Here is a 20,080-nt window from a genome sequence, read left to right as displayed (position 1 = left end):
TAAAACAGATGAAATTTATCATCCAGAACTTATTTCTGGGGGTTTTATATTTTTTCTTCAAGGGTAAGTAATGAGAAGTGACCATTGCTTATGAATTTCTGTGTCCTTAAGTCATTAATACTTATCACAATCTACTTTGCACTTTATTATTAGATGTGTGGAATTTCCTGCCTGTATTATTGAATATATTGTGAAATCAGCTGTCTTGGCGAAGTAGATGGTGTGTATCTAATGGCAATTCCCTTGCTATCATTTTTCTTCCTGCTTAAGTCAGCCAGCCTGCAGAAGTAACACAGTGGAATAGCTCATTTACCGTGTTCCTAGGACAGTCCTAACAAACTTAATTGTAATGATGCAGAAAACAGAGTAAGCTGTTTCAGTATCACATTGAATAAGAACAAGAGAGGATTTAGATCATGATTACTAAGTCAGGAATAAGAAAAACTAGACGAAAAGAAAAAAAAAGTTCACGTTTCTGAGAGTGTTAAAACATCAGAGACTAGAATCAGTGTTCATATATTTTGAATGTATGAATAAATGCAGTGGCTATCAGAAGATTGCATTTTATAATTGTGAACTGTATCGTTCATACTACAGATAAGTTTCTCAAGCTCCCATTTTTATCAGAATTTCCAAGCACATTGCAGTTCAGTTATGCTACTGACAACTTGTATTATTTTACTTTAATCAGTGAGAATTCCAAATGAGTAAAAATATCTGGAGAAACTTTTTGTTAAGTTATTAATATTTAAATTAATGTAAGCAAGATCCTGGAACGTGCCGTACATAACAGTTTTGACTTTAAACGTGAGGCTGTAATTTTAAAAGTAGAACAATTTACTTTAATTCATTCAATTTAGGACAGTCTTCTGGCATATTCCCTCGAGGCATAAAAAACAGTAGTAGATTGTCTGAAGGCAGTTATATAGGAAAAAAATAAAGCAAGCAAATATTCTTCAGTTCGCAATTTCAGTTAGGAAGTCTCTCAGCTTCCAAACTCACAGTTCCTGCTATGAGTTGTACCCGTTGTTTGTTTAATCAATGTATTCCTTTAGATCTTTTTCAAATAGGCATAAAAATGAGCAGTGTGGTTTCACTTGCTGATTCATGCATTCCTCTGGCAAATTTGTTTTGTGAATACTTTCCTCCCATAGATCTATTATTAAAGTGTCAGGTTATTGAGCCGTTTGAAATTTATAGACAGAACTGTGAATCAGGGTTAAAGCATGAGGGGAAAGAGTGTCTCTGGCACATAGATTCACATCCCCTTAGAGCTGTTTTACGGTAATGATCTTATGCTTGCTGTCTTTCTGATAAGGTGAAAGACTTGATCCAACGGCTGTAAACATCCTGCAGCAAATCATTGAGTTGGGTTCGGAAACCCACGATGCCACTGCAGTTGCTTCTGTAGTTACCATGGCACCTGGAACCGTGACGGTGGTGAAGCAGGTAAGAGCTCTTCTCTTCTCCAAAACAACGGTGTTTATTTTTGTATATTTGTTGTGAAATGCATATTGTTCTGCAAGGACTAAATTGTGAATGACTGTGAATAATGTGTTGAGAATTTCTTCTCAACTAATTTTGGCTCAGTGTTGTGTGTACTTATGTTTATATGCACACGCACAGACATTTATACGTCTATACACCTGTGTGTTTGTGTATAAATTACACAATCATCAGCATAAATACATAAAATGTGACTGGATAAATATATATATAAGCATTTTCAGACTTTTTAAAATAGCATACCTGTATTGTGGGTCATCACTTAGTCCCACTGTCAAGAGTCAGGAGATCCTTGGGACAGACTTTTTCCAGAAACAGAAGAGTGTGGAGGGTTACAGCTTGTGTACAACTATGCGACCCTATATAGTGATGAGCCACCATCACTTTGTCGTTGTAGTGCTGTCCTGTGGCTAGAGAGACTTTCGGGGTACTAAAGTAAAGTAATATGGGGCTAAAGTCAAGCTAACAAAACTTATACTCAGTTTGAGTTCCTCCTGTCTTTCTAATGAGGGGTGCAACACAAGCAGTTTGCAGGCATGAAACAGCTCTGAGAAGAGGATTTACAGATGCTCCTTAACAGCAGTTGCTTATGTGAGAAGTCAGTGTGATCACCCACACTGGGGAAAGATAAAGAAAAAATCAAGTGAACTGTAGTTGGTTGAGCAGATACATAATTGATTTTGTTGTTCCCAGGGAAATTGTGCGAGACCAGATGATATAGGTCAATATTCTAAAAAAAAAAAAAAAAAAAAAAAAAGACTTGTTAATTTCAGGCTTTTGCAAGGGTTCTGTTTATGGGAAACATGCTGGATTCAACTGATAAAGAATTAAGTGACAGAAATTATGGTGTAGGCAATATAGTTCCTTTTAAAATGAGACAAACTTTACAAGATACTGGTAGAAGTAACTTTAATATATGTGTGTATATTCCTGAAACATAGTACTGCACAGGTTTTACTAAGGATATTTGCAATGTACAGTGTTACTAAAGCATTTTAGAAATTAAGAACGGAAAGATACACATAATTACCAAGTGAAGGTGAATCATTTTCAATTTGAGATGGCTGTTGAGTATGAACATCAAGCCCAGTATTTCTTCCTCACAGGTGTCTGCTAATTTTGATGCTGACATTTTATGTTTCTTCCCATTGTGTTCTCCAAGCTATGTTTGTTCTGCCAGTTTCATTATATTTCCCTAGTTTATTATCCCTTTCTACATTCTGTTTACATTCTTTGATTTCTCAGGGTCCCCACACTCAATGTGGTTGATGCATCAGGGAAGGAAAGTACATGAGAAGACTTAAATTCCTGAAGAGTTTAAGTAGCTCTTGTTATTTAAATGAACCAAAAGTGTGATTGTGATGAATGCCAGAACTAACTTTTGAGTTCAGTATTTATTTATTTTTTTTCAGTATTGTGGATATTAAATTCGTGGTAACTACCTAGAAGTGGAAAGTTCATAGTCTGTGAAGACAGTGTTTAGATGATTGTCACCCAGATCTGAGGGAGACAAGGCAGAATTTTAAGGAAAAGCATTTTCAAATGTTACTTTGCAATACTTAGCAGGTATTTTGTTTAGAAACTGTGTAAGAGTTTATGGGATTTTTCTTTCATTAAGATCCAAATTTGGAAAGTAAATTCAGTCATCAAAGAGGAGAGACGTTGCAGTCCTTTTTATGTGCAAATTTCAAAGCAACTTTAACTGTAGTCACTGCCAACGTGTATGCTGTACTTCTATATATGACCTGTTTCAAAGGTTGAATGCAGCATTAGCCATTGGTGTTTGTTCTATCTGTCAGTATTACTGAAAACTGTTCTTAAAAATGTGTCTTTTGAGGCCCCTCTAATAACAGTCTAGGACAAAGTGGAACCTAGGTAAGTGGCAGCAGTGAAGAAGAAATTACTTTTGTGATACTGGAATGTTAAGCTTAAAAAAACAAACAACAACAACAACAACACAACATAATTTAAAACATTCAGCAATTTTTCATCTTTCAAGTATGGAATCAGATCAATTTCTGATTCATCTTAAAATCTATCTTCATCTTTGTTAGACCATCTGAATGTGTGGATAGCATTTTGCAAGTAAATATTCATATTACAAATTAATTGTCTGTCACTTTTAAATCCATATTTCTGACTTTGAATTTGCAAGCTGCTAAGCATTGATCACTGCTTTTTCCCTTGCTTTGTATACGTTAATGACTTTCATTGGTCTAACGTAAGCCCGGTATAAGCTCCACTCCTATGTCAAATCAAATATCAAATCCTCAGAGCACAGAATCTCTTTGCTGCATTTTCTTTTCCCGCTTTGAGTCCTGTTGCTATAAAATGCTGTTTTTCCCCAATTTGAAGTTGCAGAGAAGCAAAATCAGTCGGTGCAGAACTGAAGTATATCTCATGCTGAGCGATTGTGTGCTACCTCTGCTTACATCAGGTTTTACTAATGCCTTACTTAGATGCTCTGAGCATTGTTCCTCTGCCAACTTGCTTCTTGTGGCTACTGGAATGACTGTGGCCTTTGCGACTTGTCAGTTTGTGTGTGCAGAAGTGTGCAGATCTGTGATTTTTCCAGAGGGGTATCACGAGGCAGGAGGCCTACTGACACCTGACTGGCTTCCTAGTTGCCTTTAGTGGGCTTCATGGAAGTAGAGGAAGGGAGTTTTGTAGATTTTTTTTTTTAATTATTATCATTCCACATTTTTTATTATAATTTATTTTTTCTATTTCTACTGACGTTTTATCAAATGTTTGACCTGTTACACAGCTCTAGTTACTGTTCCCAGTTCTTCTCTTTCCACCAGAAGATGGCTTCAGAATTATAGCCACATCCTTTTTTAACTTCAGGGAAAATGTTCTTAAATGGCGTTAGCATGACTGTAATCCTCTCCTATTTAGAACTGACAGCTTTTCTTTCTTTCTTTAACACCAGGTTGCTTTCTATGGGTATCACTCACTTGTACCTACTACTTTGTCAGGTTTTAATTATGCTGAGTTCCTAATTGTTAACCTTGATGTGATCGTAAGACATGTTCATATTTCACTTTCCCACTGGAAAATTTATTCCACACTCTATTCTGTGACCTTCAGCTTCACTTGTGGATTGTGAGACAAAAAAAAATCATTTCGGGTGTCAGCAATATATCAGCATCATCTGTCACTAAATTTCCACTCTTGTTCTTCAGTGGCCTCCCCGAGTCCTTACTTAGCAGCTTGGCTCCATTTTTTTTCTTAACAACATTTATTGTTCTGGTTTTTATGCTGTTATGTGTTTTTTTTCTTTCCTTTAAGGACATACATAACCCATCATTTTTCACCTTCATCTCTCATTTTTAGCTGCCTTTATAAGTTATCTTCATATTTCTGTATTTGCACCAAGAAATTTCTTCTAAATCCTAAATTACTATATATTTTCAAAGTATTTTTTGCTCTGTATGTCACACTACATCATTACTGTCTTTGTCTACCTTTTCTTCCCTCCAACTTTGTCCTTACTTTCACCTATAAAAGTGCTGTTGGCCCTTGATTTCTAAAATTGTGCATGAATCTAGATGTACCTATCAGTAATACAGCCATCTTCGCCTTGAGCACACGGGTTAGGGGCAGTGTCTTCTGTACTTGGAGTGTTTTATGGCAATGCAAGACTTCTGCCTGCAGAAACAAGCTTTGTTTTTGTCCTTAAGTCCTTCTCAGTACACTGCTATAAGTTGAGTGCATTTGCTGGCTCTGACTGATATCTCCTTTTTTAATTTCTTTCTGTTAAGTCACAAGACAGAAACATTATCATGTTTACAGTGTTCTATTAAATTATTTCCCTGAGATGTACGCCTTTATAAGGCATGTTTATTAGATCATGAATACAAATTATTATTGAGCTGAACTCGAGATCAGATTTTCCATTCGAAGCTCCCAGCTCCTGAATTGTGTTGAAATAATATACGTGTGTGTGTGTGTGTATATATATATATATATATATATGTATGTATATATATATATACACATATATATATATATATATATTCAGTTTTGGCTTTGGAAACCTTATATTTGTTTTTCATAGGAATGATATTATAAAAGAAAATCCTTTGACAGTGTAACAATAAAACATCTCAGGCTGAATCAGGATTCATCATTATGAATTGGTGTTGGCTATGACCATGCCATGTATTTGAGGCCTTTCTAAAGGTTCTGTCTGGAACTTGAAATGACTTTAGCTCCTCCTTGCCTGAGAGCCAGTATATTACCCTATTATCAAGATTAAACTTTTAGGTATCTAATTTGGGAGAAATCCTGTTGTGTGACAGCCATGCAAACATGCTGCCACTAAGGAAAGTACCGCACACGCCTGAGTGAATACCAGGATCCAAGTGTGAAGTTCTGCCAGTATGGGCTGAGATTGGCAAAAATCCACGCTGAAGCTTTGATTGCAGCACGACACAAAAAGTGTAATCTTGTCAGTTTGAATCCATTTTAGTTAATAGTAATTCAGTCTGGATCACTACAGCTAGTGGTGGTATTTATTTATGGCATAGAATTTGAGTTGTTCTGCACTGCTTAAAGAAAAAAATGTAACAAGGTAGGGAAAATGTTAAAGCACCGAATTGTAAGTTTGAAGAATAACTATGAAAGATGCTAATAAATGCTTAAAAAGACAGGAAATCTCATTCATAATGGATAGTAAAAATGGACGAGAAATTGGGGGAAAAGCACTTCTGTAGGAACAGAGCATGTAGCAGGGAGGAGGAGGGACAAGCATGGTAAAACAAGTTACTTCACTTTATGTGGATTTGACGGTGTGACCTATTACAGATGCACTTTTGTCCTCACTCCATAGGGTGGAGACTGATTTGTTTGTGTTTTTGTTTGTTTTGCTAGCAGAGCCAGTTCAGTCCATTATTTACATAGGAGAACTATTTTCCTAGCTCCCAGGCAGAATAATTTAGAGGACAATATTGGCAGTAGGGTGATGATTGGACCAGATGATCTTGAAGGTTCTTCCAACCTTCATGATTCTAAGATAAGCTAAGCATTTGTTTGTTTTAAACACTGAGCTTCTTGTGAAGAAACGTTTCCCTCAGAAATGAGCACTCGTGTTATTTTTGCAGAACAAACTGTAAATTATTCTCTGGAGAGACAAAATTCAAGATGCATTTTCTTGGTTTCACCATATGAACGTCTTTGAATGCTTGTTTCTCGAATCACTCTGTCTTGACAGCAACATCAGAGAGTTGTTCCTTTTCGGAGAGTGTCCAGCATCTCTATTTTTTGTTAGAGTTGTTGCTTGTCCATTTCCAGTGCCTATTAGCAGAAATGTGTAATAGTAACAAGATACGTTTTGTTTTAATTCATTTATTTTGCTTAACTGCAGGGTGTATTATTTTTACCAAACCTCTTTAAAACAGAGGGTTCTATGTAGGGTTCTTTGTCCAAATTTATTTTTTTTTCTTTTTGCCTCAGTTTATTGAGCAGAGCAGCAGATAGTCTCAAAGTATACCATAAGATCCATTGAAATTTAGTTGTGTGTTATCTGTGTTTTGAACTATTTTCACATAGATATGGGTAAAAAAGTATTCTGCTAATTTGCTGGTTTTAGACCCACAATATGTTTTGTATGTCCTACTAGAGCAGAAGCTATTGTCCTGGTTTAAGAAACTTATCACCAAATAAGTGTTTAAAGCTTTAAATCTTGTTTTCAATATTATTTTTCCTGTCTGAACAATCTACGGAGATCCATCTTCATTCAGAACAAATCCTGCCTGCCTGATATATAGAAACAAAACAGCTAGAGCACAGCAGCACACTTTGTTCTCTCAGAGAGGAAAACAACCAAACCAAAAAAAAAAAAAAAAAAAAAAAAAAAAAAAAAAAAAATCCAACTAACCTATGCCAAAGGTATTGTTCACCACCTCAAATCCCTGTACTTTTCCTTATTTTCTAATTCTTCTCAATAATATACCTGGGTGGCCACTACCAACAGAATCGTTTCTGCCACTGTTCTTTTAGCACATTGGCATGTAAAAGCTTTAGTAAAAAATTTAGGGCTTCACTTCCTAAGTAATATACAGCACACATTTGACTTGCAGGATCTTTGTCTGTGTGAACATTTTGCAAAACTACCTGGCTACTCTACACAATCTAGAGATAGCATCTATCATCTAATTGTTTCCTGTGGCTCTAGAGCAATCACTTCAAGCTCACTCTGATGATCACTAAGAAGATTGCATTAATCACTAATTAATATTATTAGTCACTAAGGTGATTATACCAGTCTTTCTGCACAACTGGTCATTATTAATTGACTCTAGTTCAATCCGATGGGATGTAAGTCCTTCCTGTTATCAAGCCAGAAAGCTAGTGTCCTCTTCAGGTAGGATGCTTGGGCATCCAGGTGATGGGCTAAATGGTACTGACTTGTTGTGCACGCTCATTTTTATTTGGGTTCTCATTTTATCCGCTCTGCTAAAATGGCTGACCAAGCTGTCATTATTTTATGCTACAGTTACTTTGATATTCTTTCTTTCTGACATTCACAGATGCTGCTTTGCCCCTTTGTATACACTCAGAACAATTTAAATATTACTTCTCTCTAGTCTGCCTGTCTTACAGGATGTCCACGTGATCTTCCTGTCTTTTTTGCCACATCCAACAAAGCCTTATTTTCATTTCCAAGATTTTGTACTCCTTTCCGACCTAGTGTCCTGTCTCTCATTAGCTGTTGAGATTTTGACTCTCACCTTTGATCAGTCCATGAAGATTTAATTGCTCATTATTTTTTCCAAACAAGTTTCTTAATGCCTTCTTTCGTATTGTGCTTAGTTATGTGGATATTTAATGAAGAACAATTTGTACCTCATTGTCTTCTCTCAATTAGTCTTCAGAAATATGATGACGCCAATCATCTCTGGTTAGGCAATTGGTCTGTTGATACTGCTGCTTGTTACACAAAGGTATTGCTGCCTCATATTGTACTCACCCATTTCCCTTCTTCTGTGTCTGCTTACTGTCTCATGTTTTATATTGAAAATATAAGGCCTTTGGGGCACGAAATACTTTTTTTCAGGTAGAACACGATACAGTCCAAGTCCTGGTCTAAAACACTACACTAATATTACCAGTAAAGAAGAGCAATTGGCTGATGAACGCTTTCTTGTTTTCTCCCATTCGAAAACAACAGACTGACCTTACTATCTCTGTAGCTTCGAGTGCAGGATTAGGATGAAGTCTATTCCTGAAAAGCACGGTAACCTGTTTTCAACCTGGACTTCTAAATAACTTGCTCTGCAGAATAAATATATCAACTCTTTCACTAACCAAGCAGATCTTTATCAAGCTTAGGAAAACACTGGAATTTCATGCATTTCACCCTTTATTTTAGTTCCTTTCATCATTTTATTCTGTGATCTCTTCAGGCTCTGGTAAAATCATACCATGGCAACAGCCACTTTCTTCAAAGTGACAGCAGAAGCAATGCACAGCAAAGATTACACATCAGCTTGAAGATGATCACAGAACAGAATTTTATAGTATAACACACCTTCAAAAATAAGCACCTAATAATATTAGCATGGCTGTCATGTCAAGGGCTCCTGCATATTGTACCTCAGCAACACTCTTTGTATTTTAACCTGGCTCTTTTGTGCCTACTTGATGCTGGGTTCATCCAGAAAATTTGCCAGTACATGCAGTTCTCTATGGGTTGATAATCAAGACTGATGTTCTTTTAGAACATGGAGCACTTTATTGTTTGACTTGATGGTGCCAGCAAGGGGAAGTTTTATTTGGGAAGGATGTCCCTGCTTTCTTAGCTTCTGTGGAGTTCTTGTCATCTGTATAACATCCAGATAAAATCTCCTGTCAACATTACTGCCCTCTGTTAGAGCTCCTGAAATGGTGGCAACGTTGCCTTATTTCCTCAGAAGGAAATCTAGTGATACAGAGTTCTGCCAGACAGGGGACACAGCCAGTCACAGCCTCTCTGTCAGGGTGTATTCGACCAGCCAGTGGCTAAACATTCTTAAAAATCACCAGTAGGAAGATTTGTTTGCCACTTTGCATTTTTTTATTTTATGCAAAGCAAGTCTTGCATATTGAATTCTCCTATTGTTCTGAAACTATGGTGTGCCAGCTTGTGTTTGTTTTGTAGCTCTCTATAGAGATTCATGTGATCAAATTACAGCGTTTTTCTGTGCATGTCTGTGTGTATTTTTCATATATCTATACGTAAACTCAAATAAGAAAGGATGGAGTTCAAGTTACCAAGTGGCACCAAACAAAATGAGAGACAGTCCTGTAGGCAGCAATGTAAGCTGGCACATCACATATCCAGGTGCTCTCTGGGATCTAGAAAGCTTATATTCACTTTTCCTCTTCAGCTTTTGTGTAGCTAATATGTAAATTTTCTTACTGTGGTGTCTTACAATACAAATAGAAGCAACTGTGACCTAGTGTAAGGTTTTGAATTCCTGCAAAATCTGTGTGATTAACTTTTTTTTTCTTCATGTCAACCTGAAAGGCAGCATTCAGTCTGAAATCAAGGGAGAGATTCCGCAGAGGATTTTGGGTCAAGCCTAACAAGGCTGTTTTAAACACGATGGCTCTGGTACTCCTGCTGACTTCAAAGAAAATTTAAGATAATCATTATTTCTGAGGATGAGCTCCAGAATAAAGAAGTAGCTTTAGCAGCAATTTACTGTACATATTTCCTTTTTCTACTTTCCAGGGAAGGGAAGAAGCATTATTTTCCTCAATGGCTTGAATTAATTTATCTCAAAATAAAAATGACTTGCTTGGTTTTAGAGGAAGAGGTTCCTGTAAGAGGTACCCACTTTTTGTGTCATTTGGATGGCCCTCAGATATTTGCATTTAGAACTTTAGATAATTTAGAAATTCTGAGCTTTTTATAAAGACATGAAGGCAGAGGATCCATTAACTTTCATGAGAGGCACATTAAGCCAGTAAAAAATATTTATGCAGGTAATGAATTGGTTTAGTATGCCAGCTGTGTATGGCTTCAGATTCTTGCTGCCATTCTTTAGCAAAGGATAAGCAGCCAGATGCTTTTCAGCTGGCTCTCAAACAGAAAAGAGGTCATGGATGCTACTCTTCAAAAGATTTGAGATGCCAATAAAAAGAATTGAGTGTAGTAACTTCATTCATTCTGATGGCAGCTGTCCCACTGTTTCATCAAATTGAGGGATGTAAATTAGCGTTTTGAGATGATTCCCTGTGGAACGATCTAATAGGAACCAAGCAGAAGCATGTAAACATTGAACTGATTTGAAATGTAAATATCCAAAATAATGTGGTAATTTGTCAAACTAAAAGGATTACAGATAGCTGTCCAAAAAAAAGGTACTGGAAACTAGAAACACTAGAAATAGGGGCATTAGTCTTCTTTACCCTGCATGACAAGGGTAATAAAACCATATCGATAAAGGTAGGTAGGGAGGTTAAATTAACTTTCTTTATTGGCCATTTTCATTTCAAAAGCATATAAAACTGAATAAGTATTAGATTGCTGCTATTGAATTGAATGAGATTCTGGTTTCATTTCATTTTCATGTCAACTGTGCTTTATTTATCTTCCTTTGTTCATTATTTATGTACACTCAAAGAACTATATTCGAAATTATTTATGGGTTTTGATTTAAAGTGACTAAAGTGAGACTGTACAAGATTCTTTTCAGACTGTGTTGTGCATTCTTGCTGCTCTTAGTAAATTTAGTGTAATTTTTCTGGCCTGAGGCACATTGTCAGAGGATTATGTATCATGCACTAACACAAGAGTTACTGTACATGACATAATTGAAAGGCCAAATGATATTAGAAGACTCCTATCTGTGTATGTTTGAAGATCCCCAGGATCAAGGACTGTAAGATTATAATTACCTGACATTTTTAACTGCAGCTACCTATCTAAATCCACCAGAGATGAGCCTTCTGTCCACTTGTTGTAACCTATATTAGTAGATCTTGTGTGGATCCTTCCATTTTGAACAGGAGCTGCCACTTCAGCAAGTAGCCTCAGGAAAGAGCAGGATGCAATTAAAAAAGGCGGAGTTCTGCCTGAATTAACAACATTTCCCCCCACTATAAGAAAAAAAAAAAAATCCTAAAAGGCATGTCATCAAGAGAAGAAAGGTGTGTTACATTTCTTTTTATGGTTTAGCCTGTTGCATCTTGAACAGAAACTCAAAGATTCCATTAGTAAAGGATAATTTTGGGGCTACCCATATTTTGTGTCAACAGAAATTTGTTTTTCAGAGGGTGGTTGCAAATTTTCTTGTGTCAAGACAAAGCGACCTGCATTGCCCAATTTTGTAGGATATTGAGCTTGAATTCCAGCAAGCGCTGTTTAAAATAACTTCAAATTAAAATGTTCAGGTACACTTGGTAAAAGAAACAGAACATGGAAAGGGCTTTATCCCTTTCCCATAGTTTTATCCGTATCATCTAAATCCTGTGCAACAAAGCCAGAGTCAGCATCAGTAGGTACAACTGTGCTGTTGCAGTAAGGTCAATGACAATGGTAAGATTCTCTTTAGAAGTTAAATCTTTCGCCAGTTAAAATCCACTTATATTTCATCAGTGTACCACAGACATACTGACTTTGGGACCTCTGAATAATTTAACACCTGAACAGGCTTGTTATTGTTCAAGAAAAAGCTTTGTATAGCCTGATGAATTGAGTGAAAGTTCAAAGTGATATGGAGTCCTATGGGGTTTGTGCATCCCTGTAATCTTCTTGATCTGACAGATATTTTAAACGTGGAAGAAAAACGTTATAAGGAAAGTCAGTGTACAGCAACGGGAATGCTTGCTTGGGGGGAAAAAAATGAAGTTAAAAAAAGAGCACCTAGAAAATAAACTCACAGAACTTCTTTTTCTCCTTCCAAGTCTTCAAGGAGTCAAATGCATGCTTGGACACTTCTCTGTAATTCTTCCCTACTGTTCCCATGCCCCTCTTAAGCACCAATACTGAACTTCAGTATATTTTCTTGGACTTCATTGTTCTAATAATACTGCTTAGAAAGCAGCGCATAGAAATGATCTACTACATAGAAACATTTCATAGAAATGAAAGCTACTAATCTATGTAATATAGTAGACTTCCACGCTTTGGAATCTACCATGTTTGACCTGTTTTTTCAAAATCACTTACGACTTCAGTGCTGCCAGGAACACAACATACGCTGCCCTGAAATACAAGGTTTACACTGAAATCTGGTAAACCGATAATTTATTGATTCTTTGTTCTCCTCATATTACCCCTTGTGTGGTTATTGGAAGTACCGTGGAGGTTTGCTTTCTGTGAAGGTATGTCGGTGAGCCACCGATGCTGTCTTCGTGCCCTGTTGTTTGTATAAGCTGGTGATTTATAGATACACTGGATGATGTGAAATAAAGCACTTCTGTAGAGAATATGACGTCCTGCAAATTCAGTAAGTTACTTTCTTATAGTGAGAAATGAACATGATTTATGTCTGCGAGCTCACTTCATAGAACATTTGCTAAGCCTAAATGAAAGGGAAATAGGCCTTAATAAAAACTACCTGTTTTCCAAATGGGAAAGGAAGAGAGGATCTGATTAACCATGTGGTGCAGATGCAAGTGGGTCAGCTTTTATGCTCAAGCAAATAAAATAGATGAACAAATCAATGAACAAAGGGAGTGGTGGTGTACTGAAAACACTCAACAAATGCCTTCCCATATTCTTGCACGTGTAAAAATAGCTATCCCATTCTTTACCCAAAAGAACCTTATTTTATCATTAATATTTGTAAGAATGCATTTCCTACACATGACTTAGTTTTTGAGTGTGCTGTTGTTGGCCTGGAGCACTGTGCACAGAAATGTTGTCTGGATGGGGTGAAGAATTAAGATCTGTTCTTGAATCCTAGTGAGTACTGTAGTCTGATAATTCACAAATAGTTGAGTTATTTTAAATTTGATACCAAAATATGTTGCATTATGTTTTTTTGACAGGAAAAATGTTTATTAAAAAGTCTGTTATTTTCAGTTGCTACTGTAAATATCCTTTCAATCATGTAAAAATTGCTGCCTTGCAAATCAGTATTAGGGAGGTTATTTCATTAATGCATTTCACTTTTTTTTTTTAATTAAATAAAAGTCCATTAAGTTTAGGTTACAATGAGTAGTGTTACAATGAATTTTGTAGTTTAACGAGCTTTAAAATAAATTAAAAAATGGGGGTTCTAAGTGTCTTTTCATGTGGTTTTAGACATATTCTCACATCAGTGATTCTGGAGGAGCTGTTTGACTTCCGATTTATTTAAATAAGATTGGTTTTGAGTGAATGACTGGTGAGAGATTAAAGCTGTTCCTAAAGTCCTGTGTTTCTGTAGCTTCATAGCTCTCCATGCATATAAATGAGACTGAGTTACTGCTTTCAGTATTTTGTATGGCTATACACTTGTTCAAAGTGATCATTACAAATTTTGTGTAAAACTGATATTTTCTTTCAAAACTGTCTGATTTCTAATTTCTGTGCTGTGTGTGCATTAATCATCACAGTACCAGTTATTTACTGGAAGGGTGAAACTTCTGTAACCTCTTCAATTTCTTCTTAGGTAAAAGAAGAGGAGCAGTCAGCCAATCACACTTTGATGATACAAGAGACTCTGCAGCAGGCTTCAGTGGAGTTGTCTGAACAGCATCACCTGGTAGTCTCTTCAGACGAAGTGGAGGGAATTGAGACAGTGACTGTCTATACACAGGGTGGAGAGGCTTCAGAATTCATAGTTTACGTTCAGGAAGCGATGCAGCCCATAGAAGAACAAACTGTGGAACAATCTGTGCAGGAGCTCTAGAGAATGGTGTTCAAAGGAGACAGCTGACTGATTTGCCAAAGCCAAAACTTTCATTTCTTTTCCTAACAAGACCAAAAACAATCAAGCTGACAAATTTTCAGATTATGTGTGAGGTGAGACCATAATACTAGATCTGGTTGGACTGCATCAGTAATTTAGACATTATAGACAAAACTTCCTTGCATTTTTTTCCCCTGGAAAAAGTACATATTTTGAGGAATAAATATTCATCGTTATTTAAGAAATCTGTCATTTGATTCCTGTAAATATCCCAAAATATTGTCTGTTCAAAAGTGTTATACCACAAAAAAAAATAAATAAATATATCTATATGGGAAGCTAGAACGTCTAGAAAACTCATTCCCATTCATCCCATCTTACAGATACTAAGTATGTGTTTGACTTTACTGGGAGCAGGGATTTTTTATTTTTTTATTTTTGTAAAATTAGAAGGACTTCTTATTTTTGAGTATATGCTTAGAATGTGTTTGCAGAGTTGTGGACCTAACCCAAAGAAAAGCTCAACACTTGTTATAAATATTCCACAGATAGACTTTCATTTGTGTTCGTGAGTTGATAATTTGGGAGATATTTAAAGCCATATATGATAATTTCGGGTACCAATAGCATAATTATTTTTTAAATGATTGGATAATGATAACTTTCCATCCCACCATATGATGAAACCAAATGTTTGTCAACTCAGTGAAATGATCTTCTGTTTTTATGAAAAAAATATATTCAAATGATTTGTAAATTCTATTAAAGATGTATGTTCATATGTTTTAAACAGATGTTTGTAAATATGACTGTGTGAAAGAACTTGTACAAAAATTAAGTAAATATTGACAAAAATTTAGATATTCTTAATTATGCATGTATATAGTTCCAGATTTTTTCTCCATGAATCTTGAATTGTTTCTGATTTAATATTTTTAAATTTGAGCTATAAAAGTTATTAATTAATAACAAAATTGTCTTGTTTTCTTTTAAGTGTTGACTTCCCTTTCAAAGCTAAGTAGAGAATGCTGTTTTGCATTTGCATTTGCTCTGACAAATTATTCCTACACTCAGTAGTTTCTAATCAAGAAAGTAGTGTAAAGAAATCTAGGAGGAATTTTTTGTGACTGAGCTTATTTATGGGCATTTTGAGTGGACAAGTGAAGAAAAGCTTTTAAATGCATTGATGAAATGCAGTGAGTTGGTTGCCTACCTCTTGTAATTCTGCTGTTCTTTATCAATGTTATACAAAATCAGAGTGCAAACATTTAGTGTTAGCTTCTCCCTTATCTGTGGTGATAATAAATTTATATGTCCCAGGGACATTTGGTTTCTAGGACAGAGACCTTTTTGCCATTTACTCTGGGCCTGGTCACAAATATCAGTGTTGATTTCACTAAACTTATATAAAATGAGCCATGAAGTGTTCAATAATAATTGTAACATAGAGAATAATGCACCAAACATACCAACTTGATTAATCTGCAACAGAAACTTGGTTTTGTAATTACTGCTTAACATTTAGTGTCGATATACAATAACAACTTTCTAATATCTAAAAGAGAAGAAAACAGTCTCAAATGGTTTTCTTAGAATTTATTGAAAATAGACCATTTGCTATTAAACTACATTTGGAAAAGCATCAGAAAAGCATTGTGATTGTATGTAGTAACAGCTGTGTTCTTAACATAAAACCTTTCTGAGTCAATTCAGCAACGTATTGTATTATTACCTGACTGTGAGGGGAAAATGGAAAAGTATTTTGCTATATATCATCCAAGAATTCTGAAGTAAATAATTTTCAGAGGAAGGGTTAGGGTGTTTTTTTAATTTGTTTTGTTCTTTATTTTAATTCCACTAAGTCATAGCCATGCATACCTACTGTAATTTAAGGCTTGACTTGCTTTTGTTATACAGCACTGGAAGTACCATACTTCCTGCTGTGTTAGAGGAAGAAACTTCAGTTCATTTTACTAAATTTTACGAATTCTGACTTTAGGTATTCTGACTTTAAAGCGTAAATATTTGTGTTAATTTTCTATAACCTTTTTGTTTTAGAAATAACTTAAGCACCTGAATTGAAAAGTAACATATGATGTGTAGGAACAATTTCCTCATGGAGAGAGGGCAGCCAAGTATTGGAACAGGGTGCCCAGAGAAATGGTGGTGTCCCCATTCCTGGAGGTATTTAAGAGATGTGTGATTGTGGCACTAAGGGATGTGGTTTAGTGATGGGACTTGGTAGGTCAGGTTGATGGCTGAACACGATTATTCTGAAGGTCTTTTCCAACCTGGATGATTCTATGATCCTAAATCAGGAAAGATTTTGGGCTGTGTTGAGTACAAATTGTTATTGCCATAATGTTTTCATCTTTCTAGGATATGCAGCTGTAATGAGGAGTGACTTACGTTCTTCTTGAATGTAAGTCACTGCACTTCACAAAGTGAATATCCAAAGAATTATTTTTCAGAAGCAGGTTGCTGGAGGGAAGAAAACAGCTTTGTCCATACCAGTCATTTGTTTGGAGAGGCCCCAGCTGTTCCAATTGTCTTTTGTCTGAACTGGGAACCACCAAGAAGGTAAGAATTAACTCTTTTGCGTGACAAGGTCTGATTCTGTTATCACCTAAACAGCACAGATTGTTTTCAATGTAGGTTCAAATCCTTTTATCCAGTTTCTTTTGTGAGGATTAGATGACCTTTCCTGTTCAGGGGAGATGAGGAGTTATGGCTTTTAGTTGAGTAGCTCCTGCTTCTGAAAATTATACATTCTTCCCCACACTACTAATTTTTATTAGCATTTGCTACTCTATGCAGTCTTCTGGTTTTCCTTTTTGACAACTGAGGAGTTATCCTAGCTTTAGGCTAACACTTAGCAAGTATTGCTCTTTAAAAGTTTATGCATGCGCAAATCGAGCGACTGGGCTAACTGATGTGCAGGGCTAAGAACACATCAAATGGTTCCGGGAAGGTGTTGAGCACAGGGGAGATAGGTCTTGGAATCGTGCAAAGATTTTAATAAATGGAAGAAGGAAACTGCAAATAATTTTAGTGGCATCGAGGTCTTATTTAATGTAAGGTAAGAATGATGCTTGAAGCTAATCTCTGCTTGTGTTACAGAATGGAATAACGATCTGTACACAGAGGGGAAAATGTGAGCCCTGCAAGGACAAAAGCCACAGGAGAAGGCTTGAGAATTGGGTGTTCCAAGTTTTTTTTTCTTTTCCATCCCTTTCTATTGTGTACTTTACAAATGTCAAACAAACCAAACCTGCATCTCAAGAATAAGCAAGTATTGTTACCACAGTAGAGAAAGGAAGAAAGTACAGGAAATAATATTGCAAAATACTCAAATTTTCAAAGAAATGAACTCTTAGTGGACAGAGAATTTGTTATGTAAGGGATCTTTTTGAAGCTGTGTTCAACTGCAAAATCAGGGTTTGACTTTTGGCCTGAGCTCTTTGTGCCTGCCCATGGAAAAGTTTTGTCATTTGCTGCACCAGCTTGTTGAAGCTTCAGTGAGGTCCACGGAGATGTGGAAATTGACCCAGGAGGAATTTTTAAGTACTTGGCCCTTCTGAACATCAGACTCTAGGGATAAAAGCATACTGAACACCCAAGTCTCACTTCAGGAGAACTTTTTTCTCAAAGTTGCACCTAATTCATGGAGGTAGCACTGTCAACCACTCATGCCTTGAAAGACAGCAAGCCCTGCCTAAATGTGGGGTTTTATTTCTGTAAGAATAGTGATGTTCAACTGAGACCTCTGCAACTAGTACTGAATTGGAAAGAATATTGATTTTTATTTTGCTGTTCTTTTGATGTGAGAATAACGATGGTTGCTATCAGAGTGCATGTAGTAGAGTAGAGTGAAGCAGATGCTGTACACAAAATTACAGAGATTGTTTTTCTTTGGTTTATGTTTTTTTTTTTGATGCCACGGTACAGTTCCTGCCTTTTGTAGGCATGTTTGAGCTGTATGTGAAATTTTAGACATGAGCTTGTTTGCAGACAGCATCATTAGCAAAAATGCACTTTCTTTAGGTAATGCTGCTAAAATGCTGCAAATACAGTCTTTGCTCCTAACATGACAAACTGAAGATGTTCCTTTCCCTTTTATAATCTGATCACAGGGAGGTTACTGAGTTGTACCGCACATGACTTGACAGCTTCTCAATTTGCATTTCCAGCTTTCACATCATTAGCGGACATCATTTCCATCAATAGCAGTGTGACTGCATTTGTCTTTTTTTCTTCCTTGAAATGAGGACAACTTTTCATCCTGGAAGACTCTCATGTTCACTTAGAGTTATATTTTGGCACATCCTGAGGGCATCAAACTTGATATTATGACATGAATATGTAGCATCATATTCATCTCGGGAATAATTCCACAAGGTACAGGTAATTGGTTAGGTGATCTTTCATGTGTCCCTGCTCAAATTGCCTGTGTTGGGCTTTAGTGATTACAAGCAGCACCACACATTTCAAAGGGCAGCACAAATTGCAGAGCCATTGTTGTAGGTTCCTAACAAAAGCTTCTGTTGGAGTCTGTTATGTTCTCCACAGTCACTCCTCGAAGTGGATGAGGCAGAGAAAAAGGAAAGCAATGCCAGTTTCTCTCTTGCTAAACACAAAGGGATAAAAATGCACTGCTTGTAAGTGAACATAATTCCTCTCAGTCCTATATGAAGCAGATCACCGCAGACTCACCGTCCCAGAATGACTTCTTTCTGAGAAAGCGATACCAATGACCAACCTGATTAACCAGACAGAGGTTTTAGCCCATGGAGCCTGTTGATGCTTACGGGAGTGACGTGCCAGATTGATACAAAGCCATCAGCTGCGATGTGTTTCTCAAGGGGTACAGACTCAGCCCTCAAGTTACAGGGGAGCAAAAGCTCGACGTAAGAATGCTAGAAGGAAACCACTGCTGCTGCGGCAGCATCTGGTCAGCAAGTAACTCCAGCAAGGCAGTGAATTCCTGCTCTGACCGCACTGTCTGCAGGCAGGGACTCCAGATGAAGAATTCGAGCTGCTTTAGAGCAGCTACGTATTTTCCTTTCACCTCTCTCTAAATGAAGTTTAAGGTTCCTAATACATCTTAAATCTGTAAGCTCATGTCTGTGAGGTTGAAGGAAAGCAATGACAATAGTTATCCTAGTTATTTAAAGAGTCTTTCTCTTGTATGCTGATTGATCCCACACTCGACTGCTTTCCTCCTGTGGCATAGTGGCTGGGGTGATCAGCCCAGCCCAGCCCCTCTCGGCTGCTCCTTCCTCCACACTTGAGGTTCCTTTTTGGGTTCCTTTATTATTGCCCTGACTTGAAATAAAGCCAGACAGTGGGACTGGTCCTGGTGGGAAGGGTAGGGCAGCTGACCTCAAAGGTTTCTCTTACACTTCAGATTTCTAGGCGTTTAATAACAACAAAGGAGAACAAAATGACCTGTTTTATATTCTGAGCTACACCTAACAAGGATGCTTTAGAGAGCTTACTCTGAAGTAATTGATGGGATGGGCATCGGTGGGCTGTTAAATAAGAGCAAGACTGCAGCTTACATTTTCTTATGCCACTTATGAAAAGTCCAGTGCAGGGCTTGAAATGAGTAGTGGTTACCAATAAAATATTAAAACACAAAATAAACAGTTCTGGCAATGCTATAAATGAGTTTTTTTATTCTCTATAAAATATTTTACAGTCCTCTTTGCTAAATGTGGATGAAGAGGGAAACTGGAGTCAAA

At 36.7% G+C, this 20,080-nt stretch overlaps 1 protein-coding gene across 1 annotated transcript in view; it reads left to right on the top strand.

The window, feature by feature from the left end:
- ZFAT (zinc finger and AT-hook domain containing) overlaps positions 1–15,036 on the top strand; it is an 86,881-nt gene extending 71,845 nt beyond the window's left edge. Inside the window, exons 15-16 of the mRNA XM_032182854.1 lie at positions 1,319–1,449; positions 14,097–15,036. Coding sequence (XP_032038745.1) covers positions 1,319–1,449; positions 14,097–14,336 — 371 coding nt within the window. The 3' untranslated portion in view covers positions 14,337–15,036. The remainder of the gene's footprint in view (positions 1–1,318; positions 1,450–14,096) is intronic.
- The last annotated feature ends 5,044 nt before the right edge of the window (positions 15,037–20,080 follow it).

The sequence above is a fragment of the Aythya fuligula genome, chromosome 2 (assembly GCF_009819795.1).
Source record: "Aythya fuligula isolate bAytFul2 chromosome 2, bAytFul2.pri, whole genome shotgun sequence".
Lineage (NCBI taxonomy): Eukaryota > Metazoa > Chordata > Aves > Anseriformes > Anatidae > Aythya > Aythya fuligula.
This window is presented reverse-complemented; position numbering and strand designations above follow the sequence as displayed.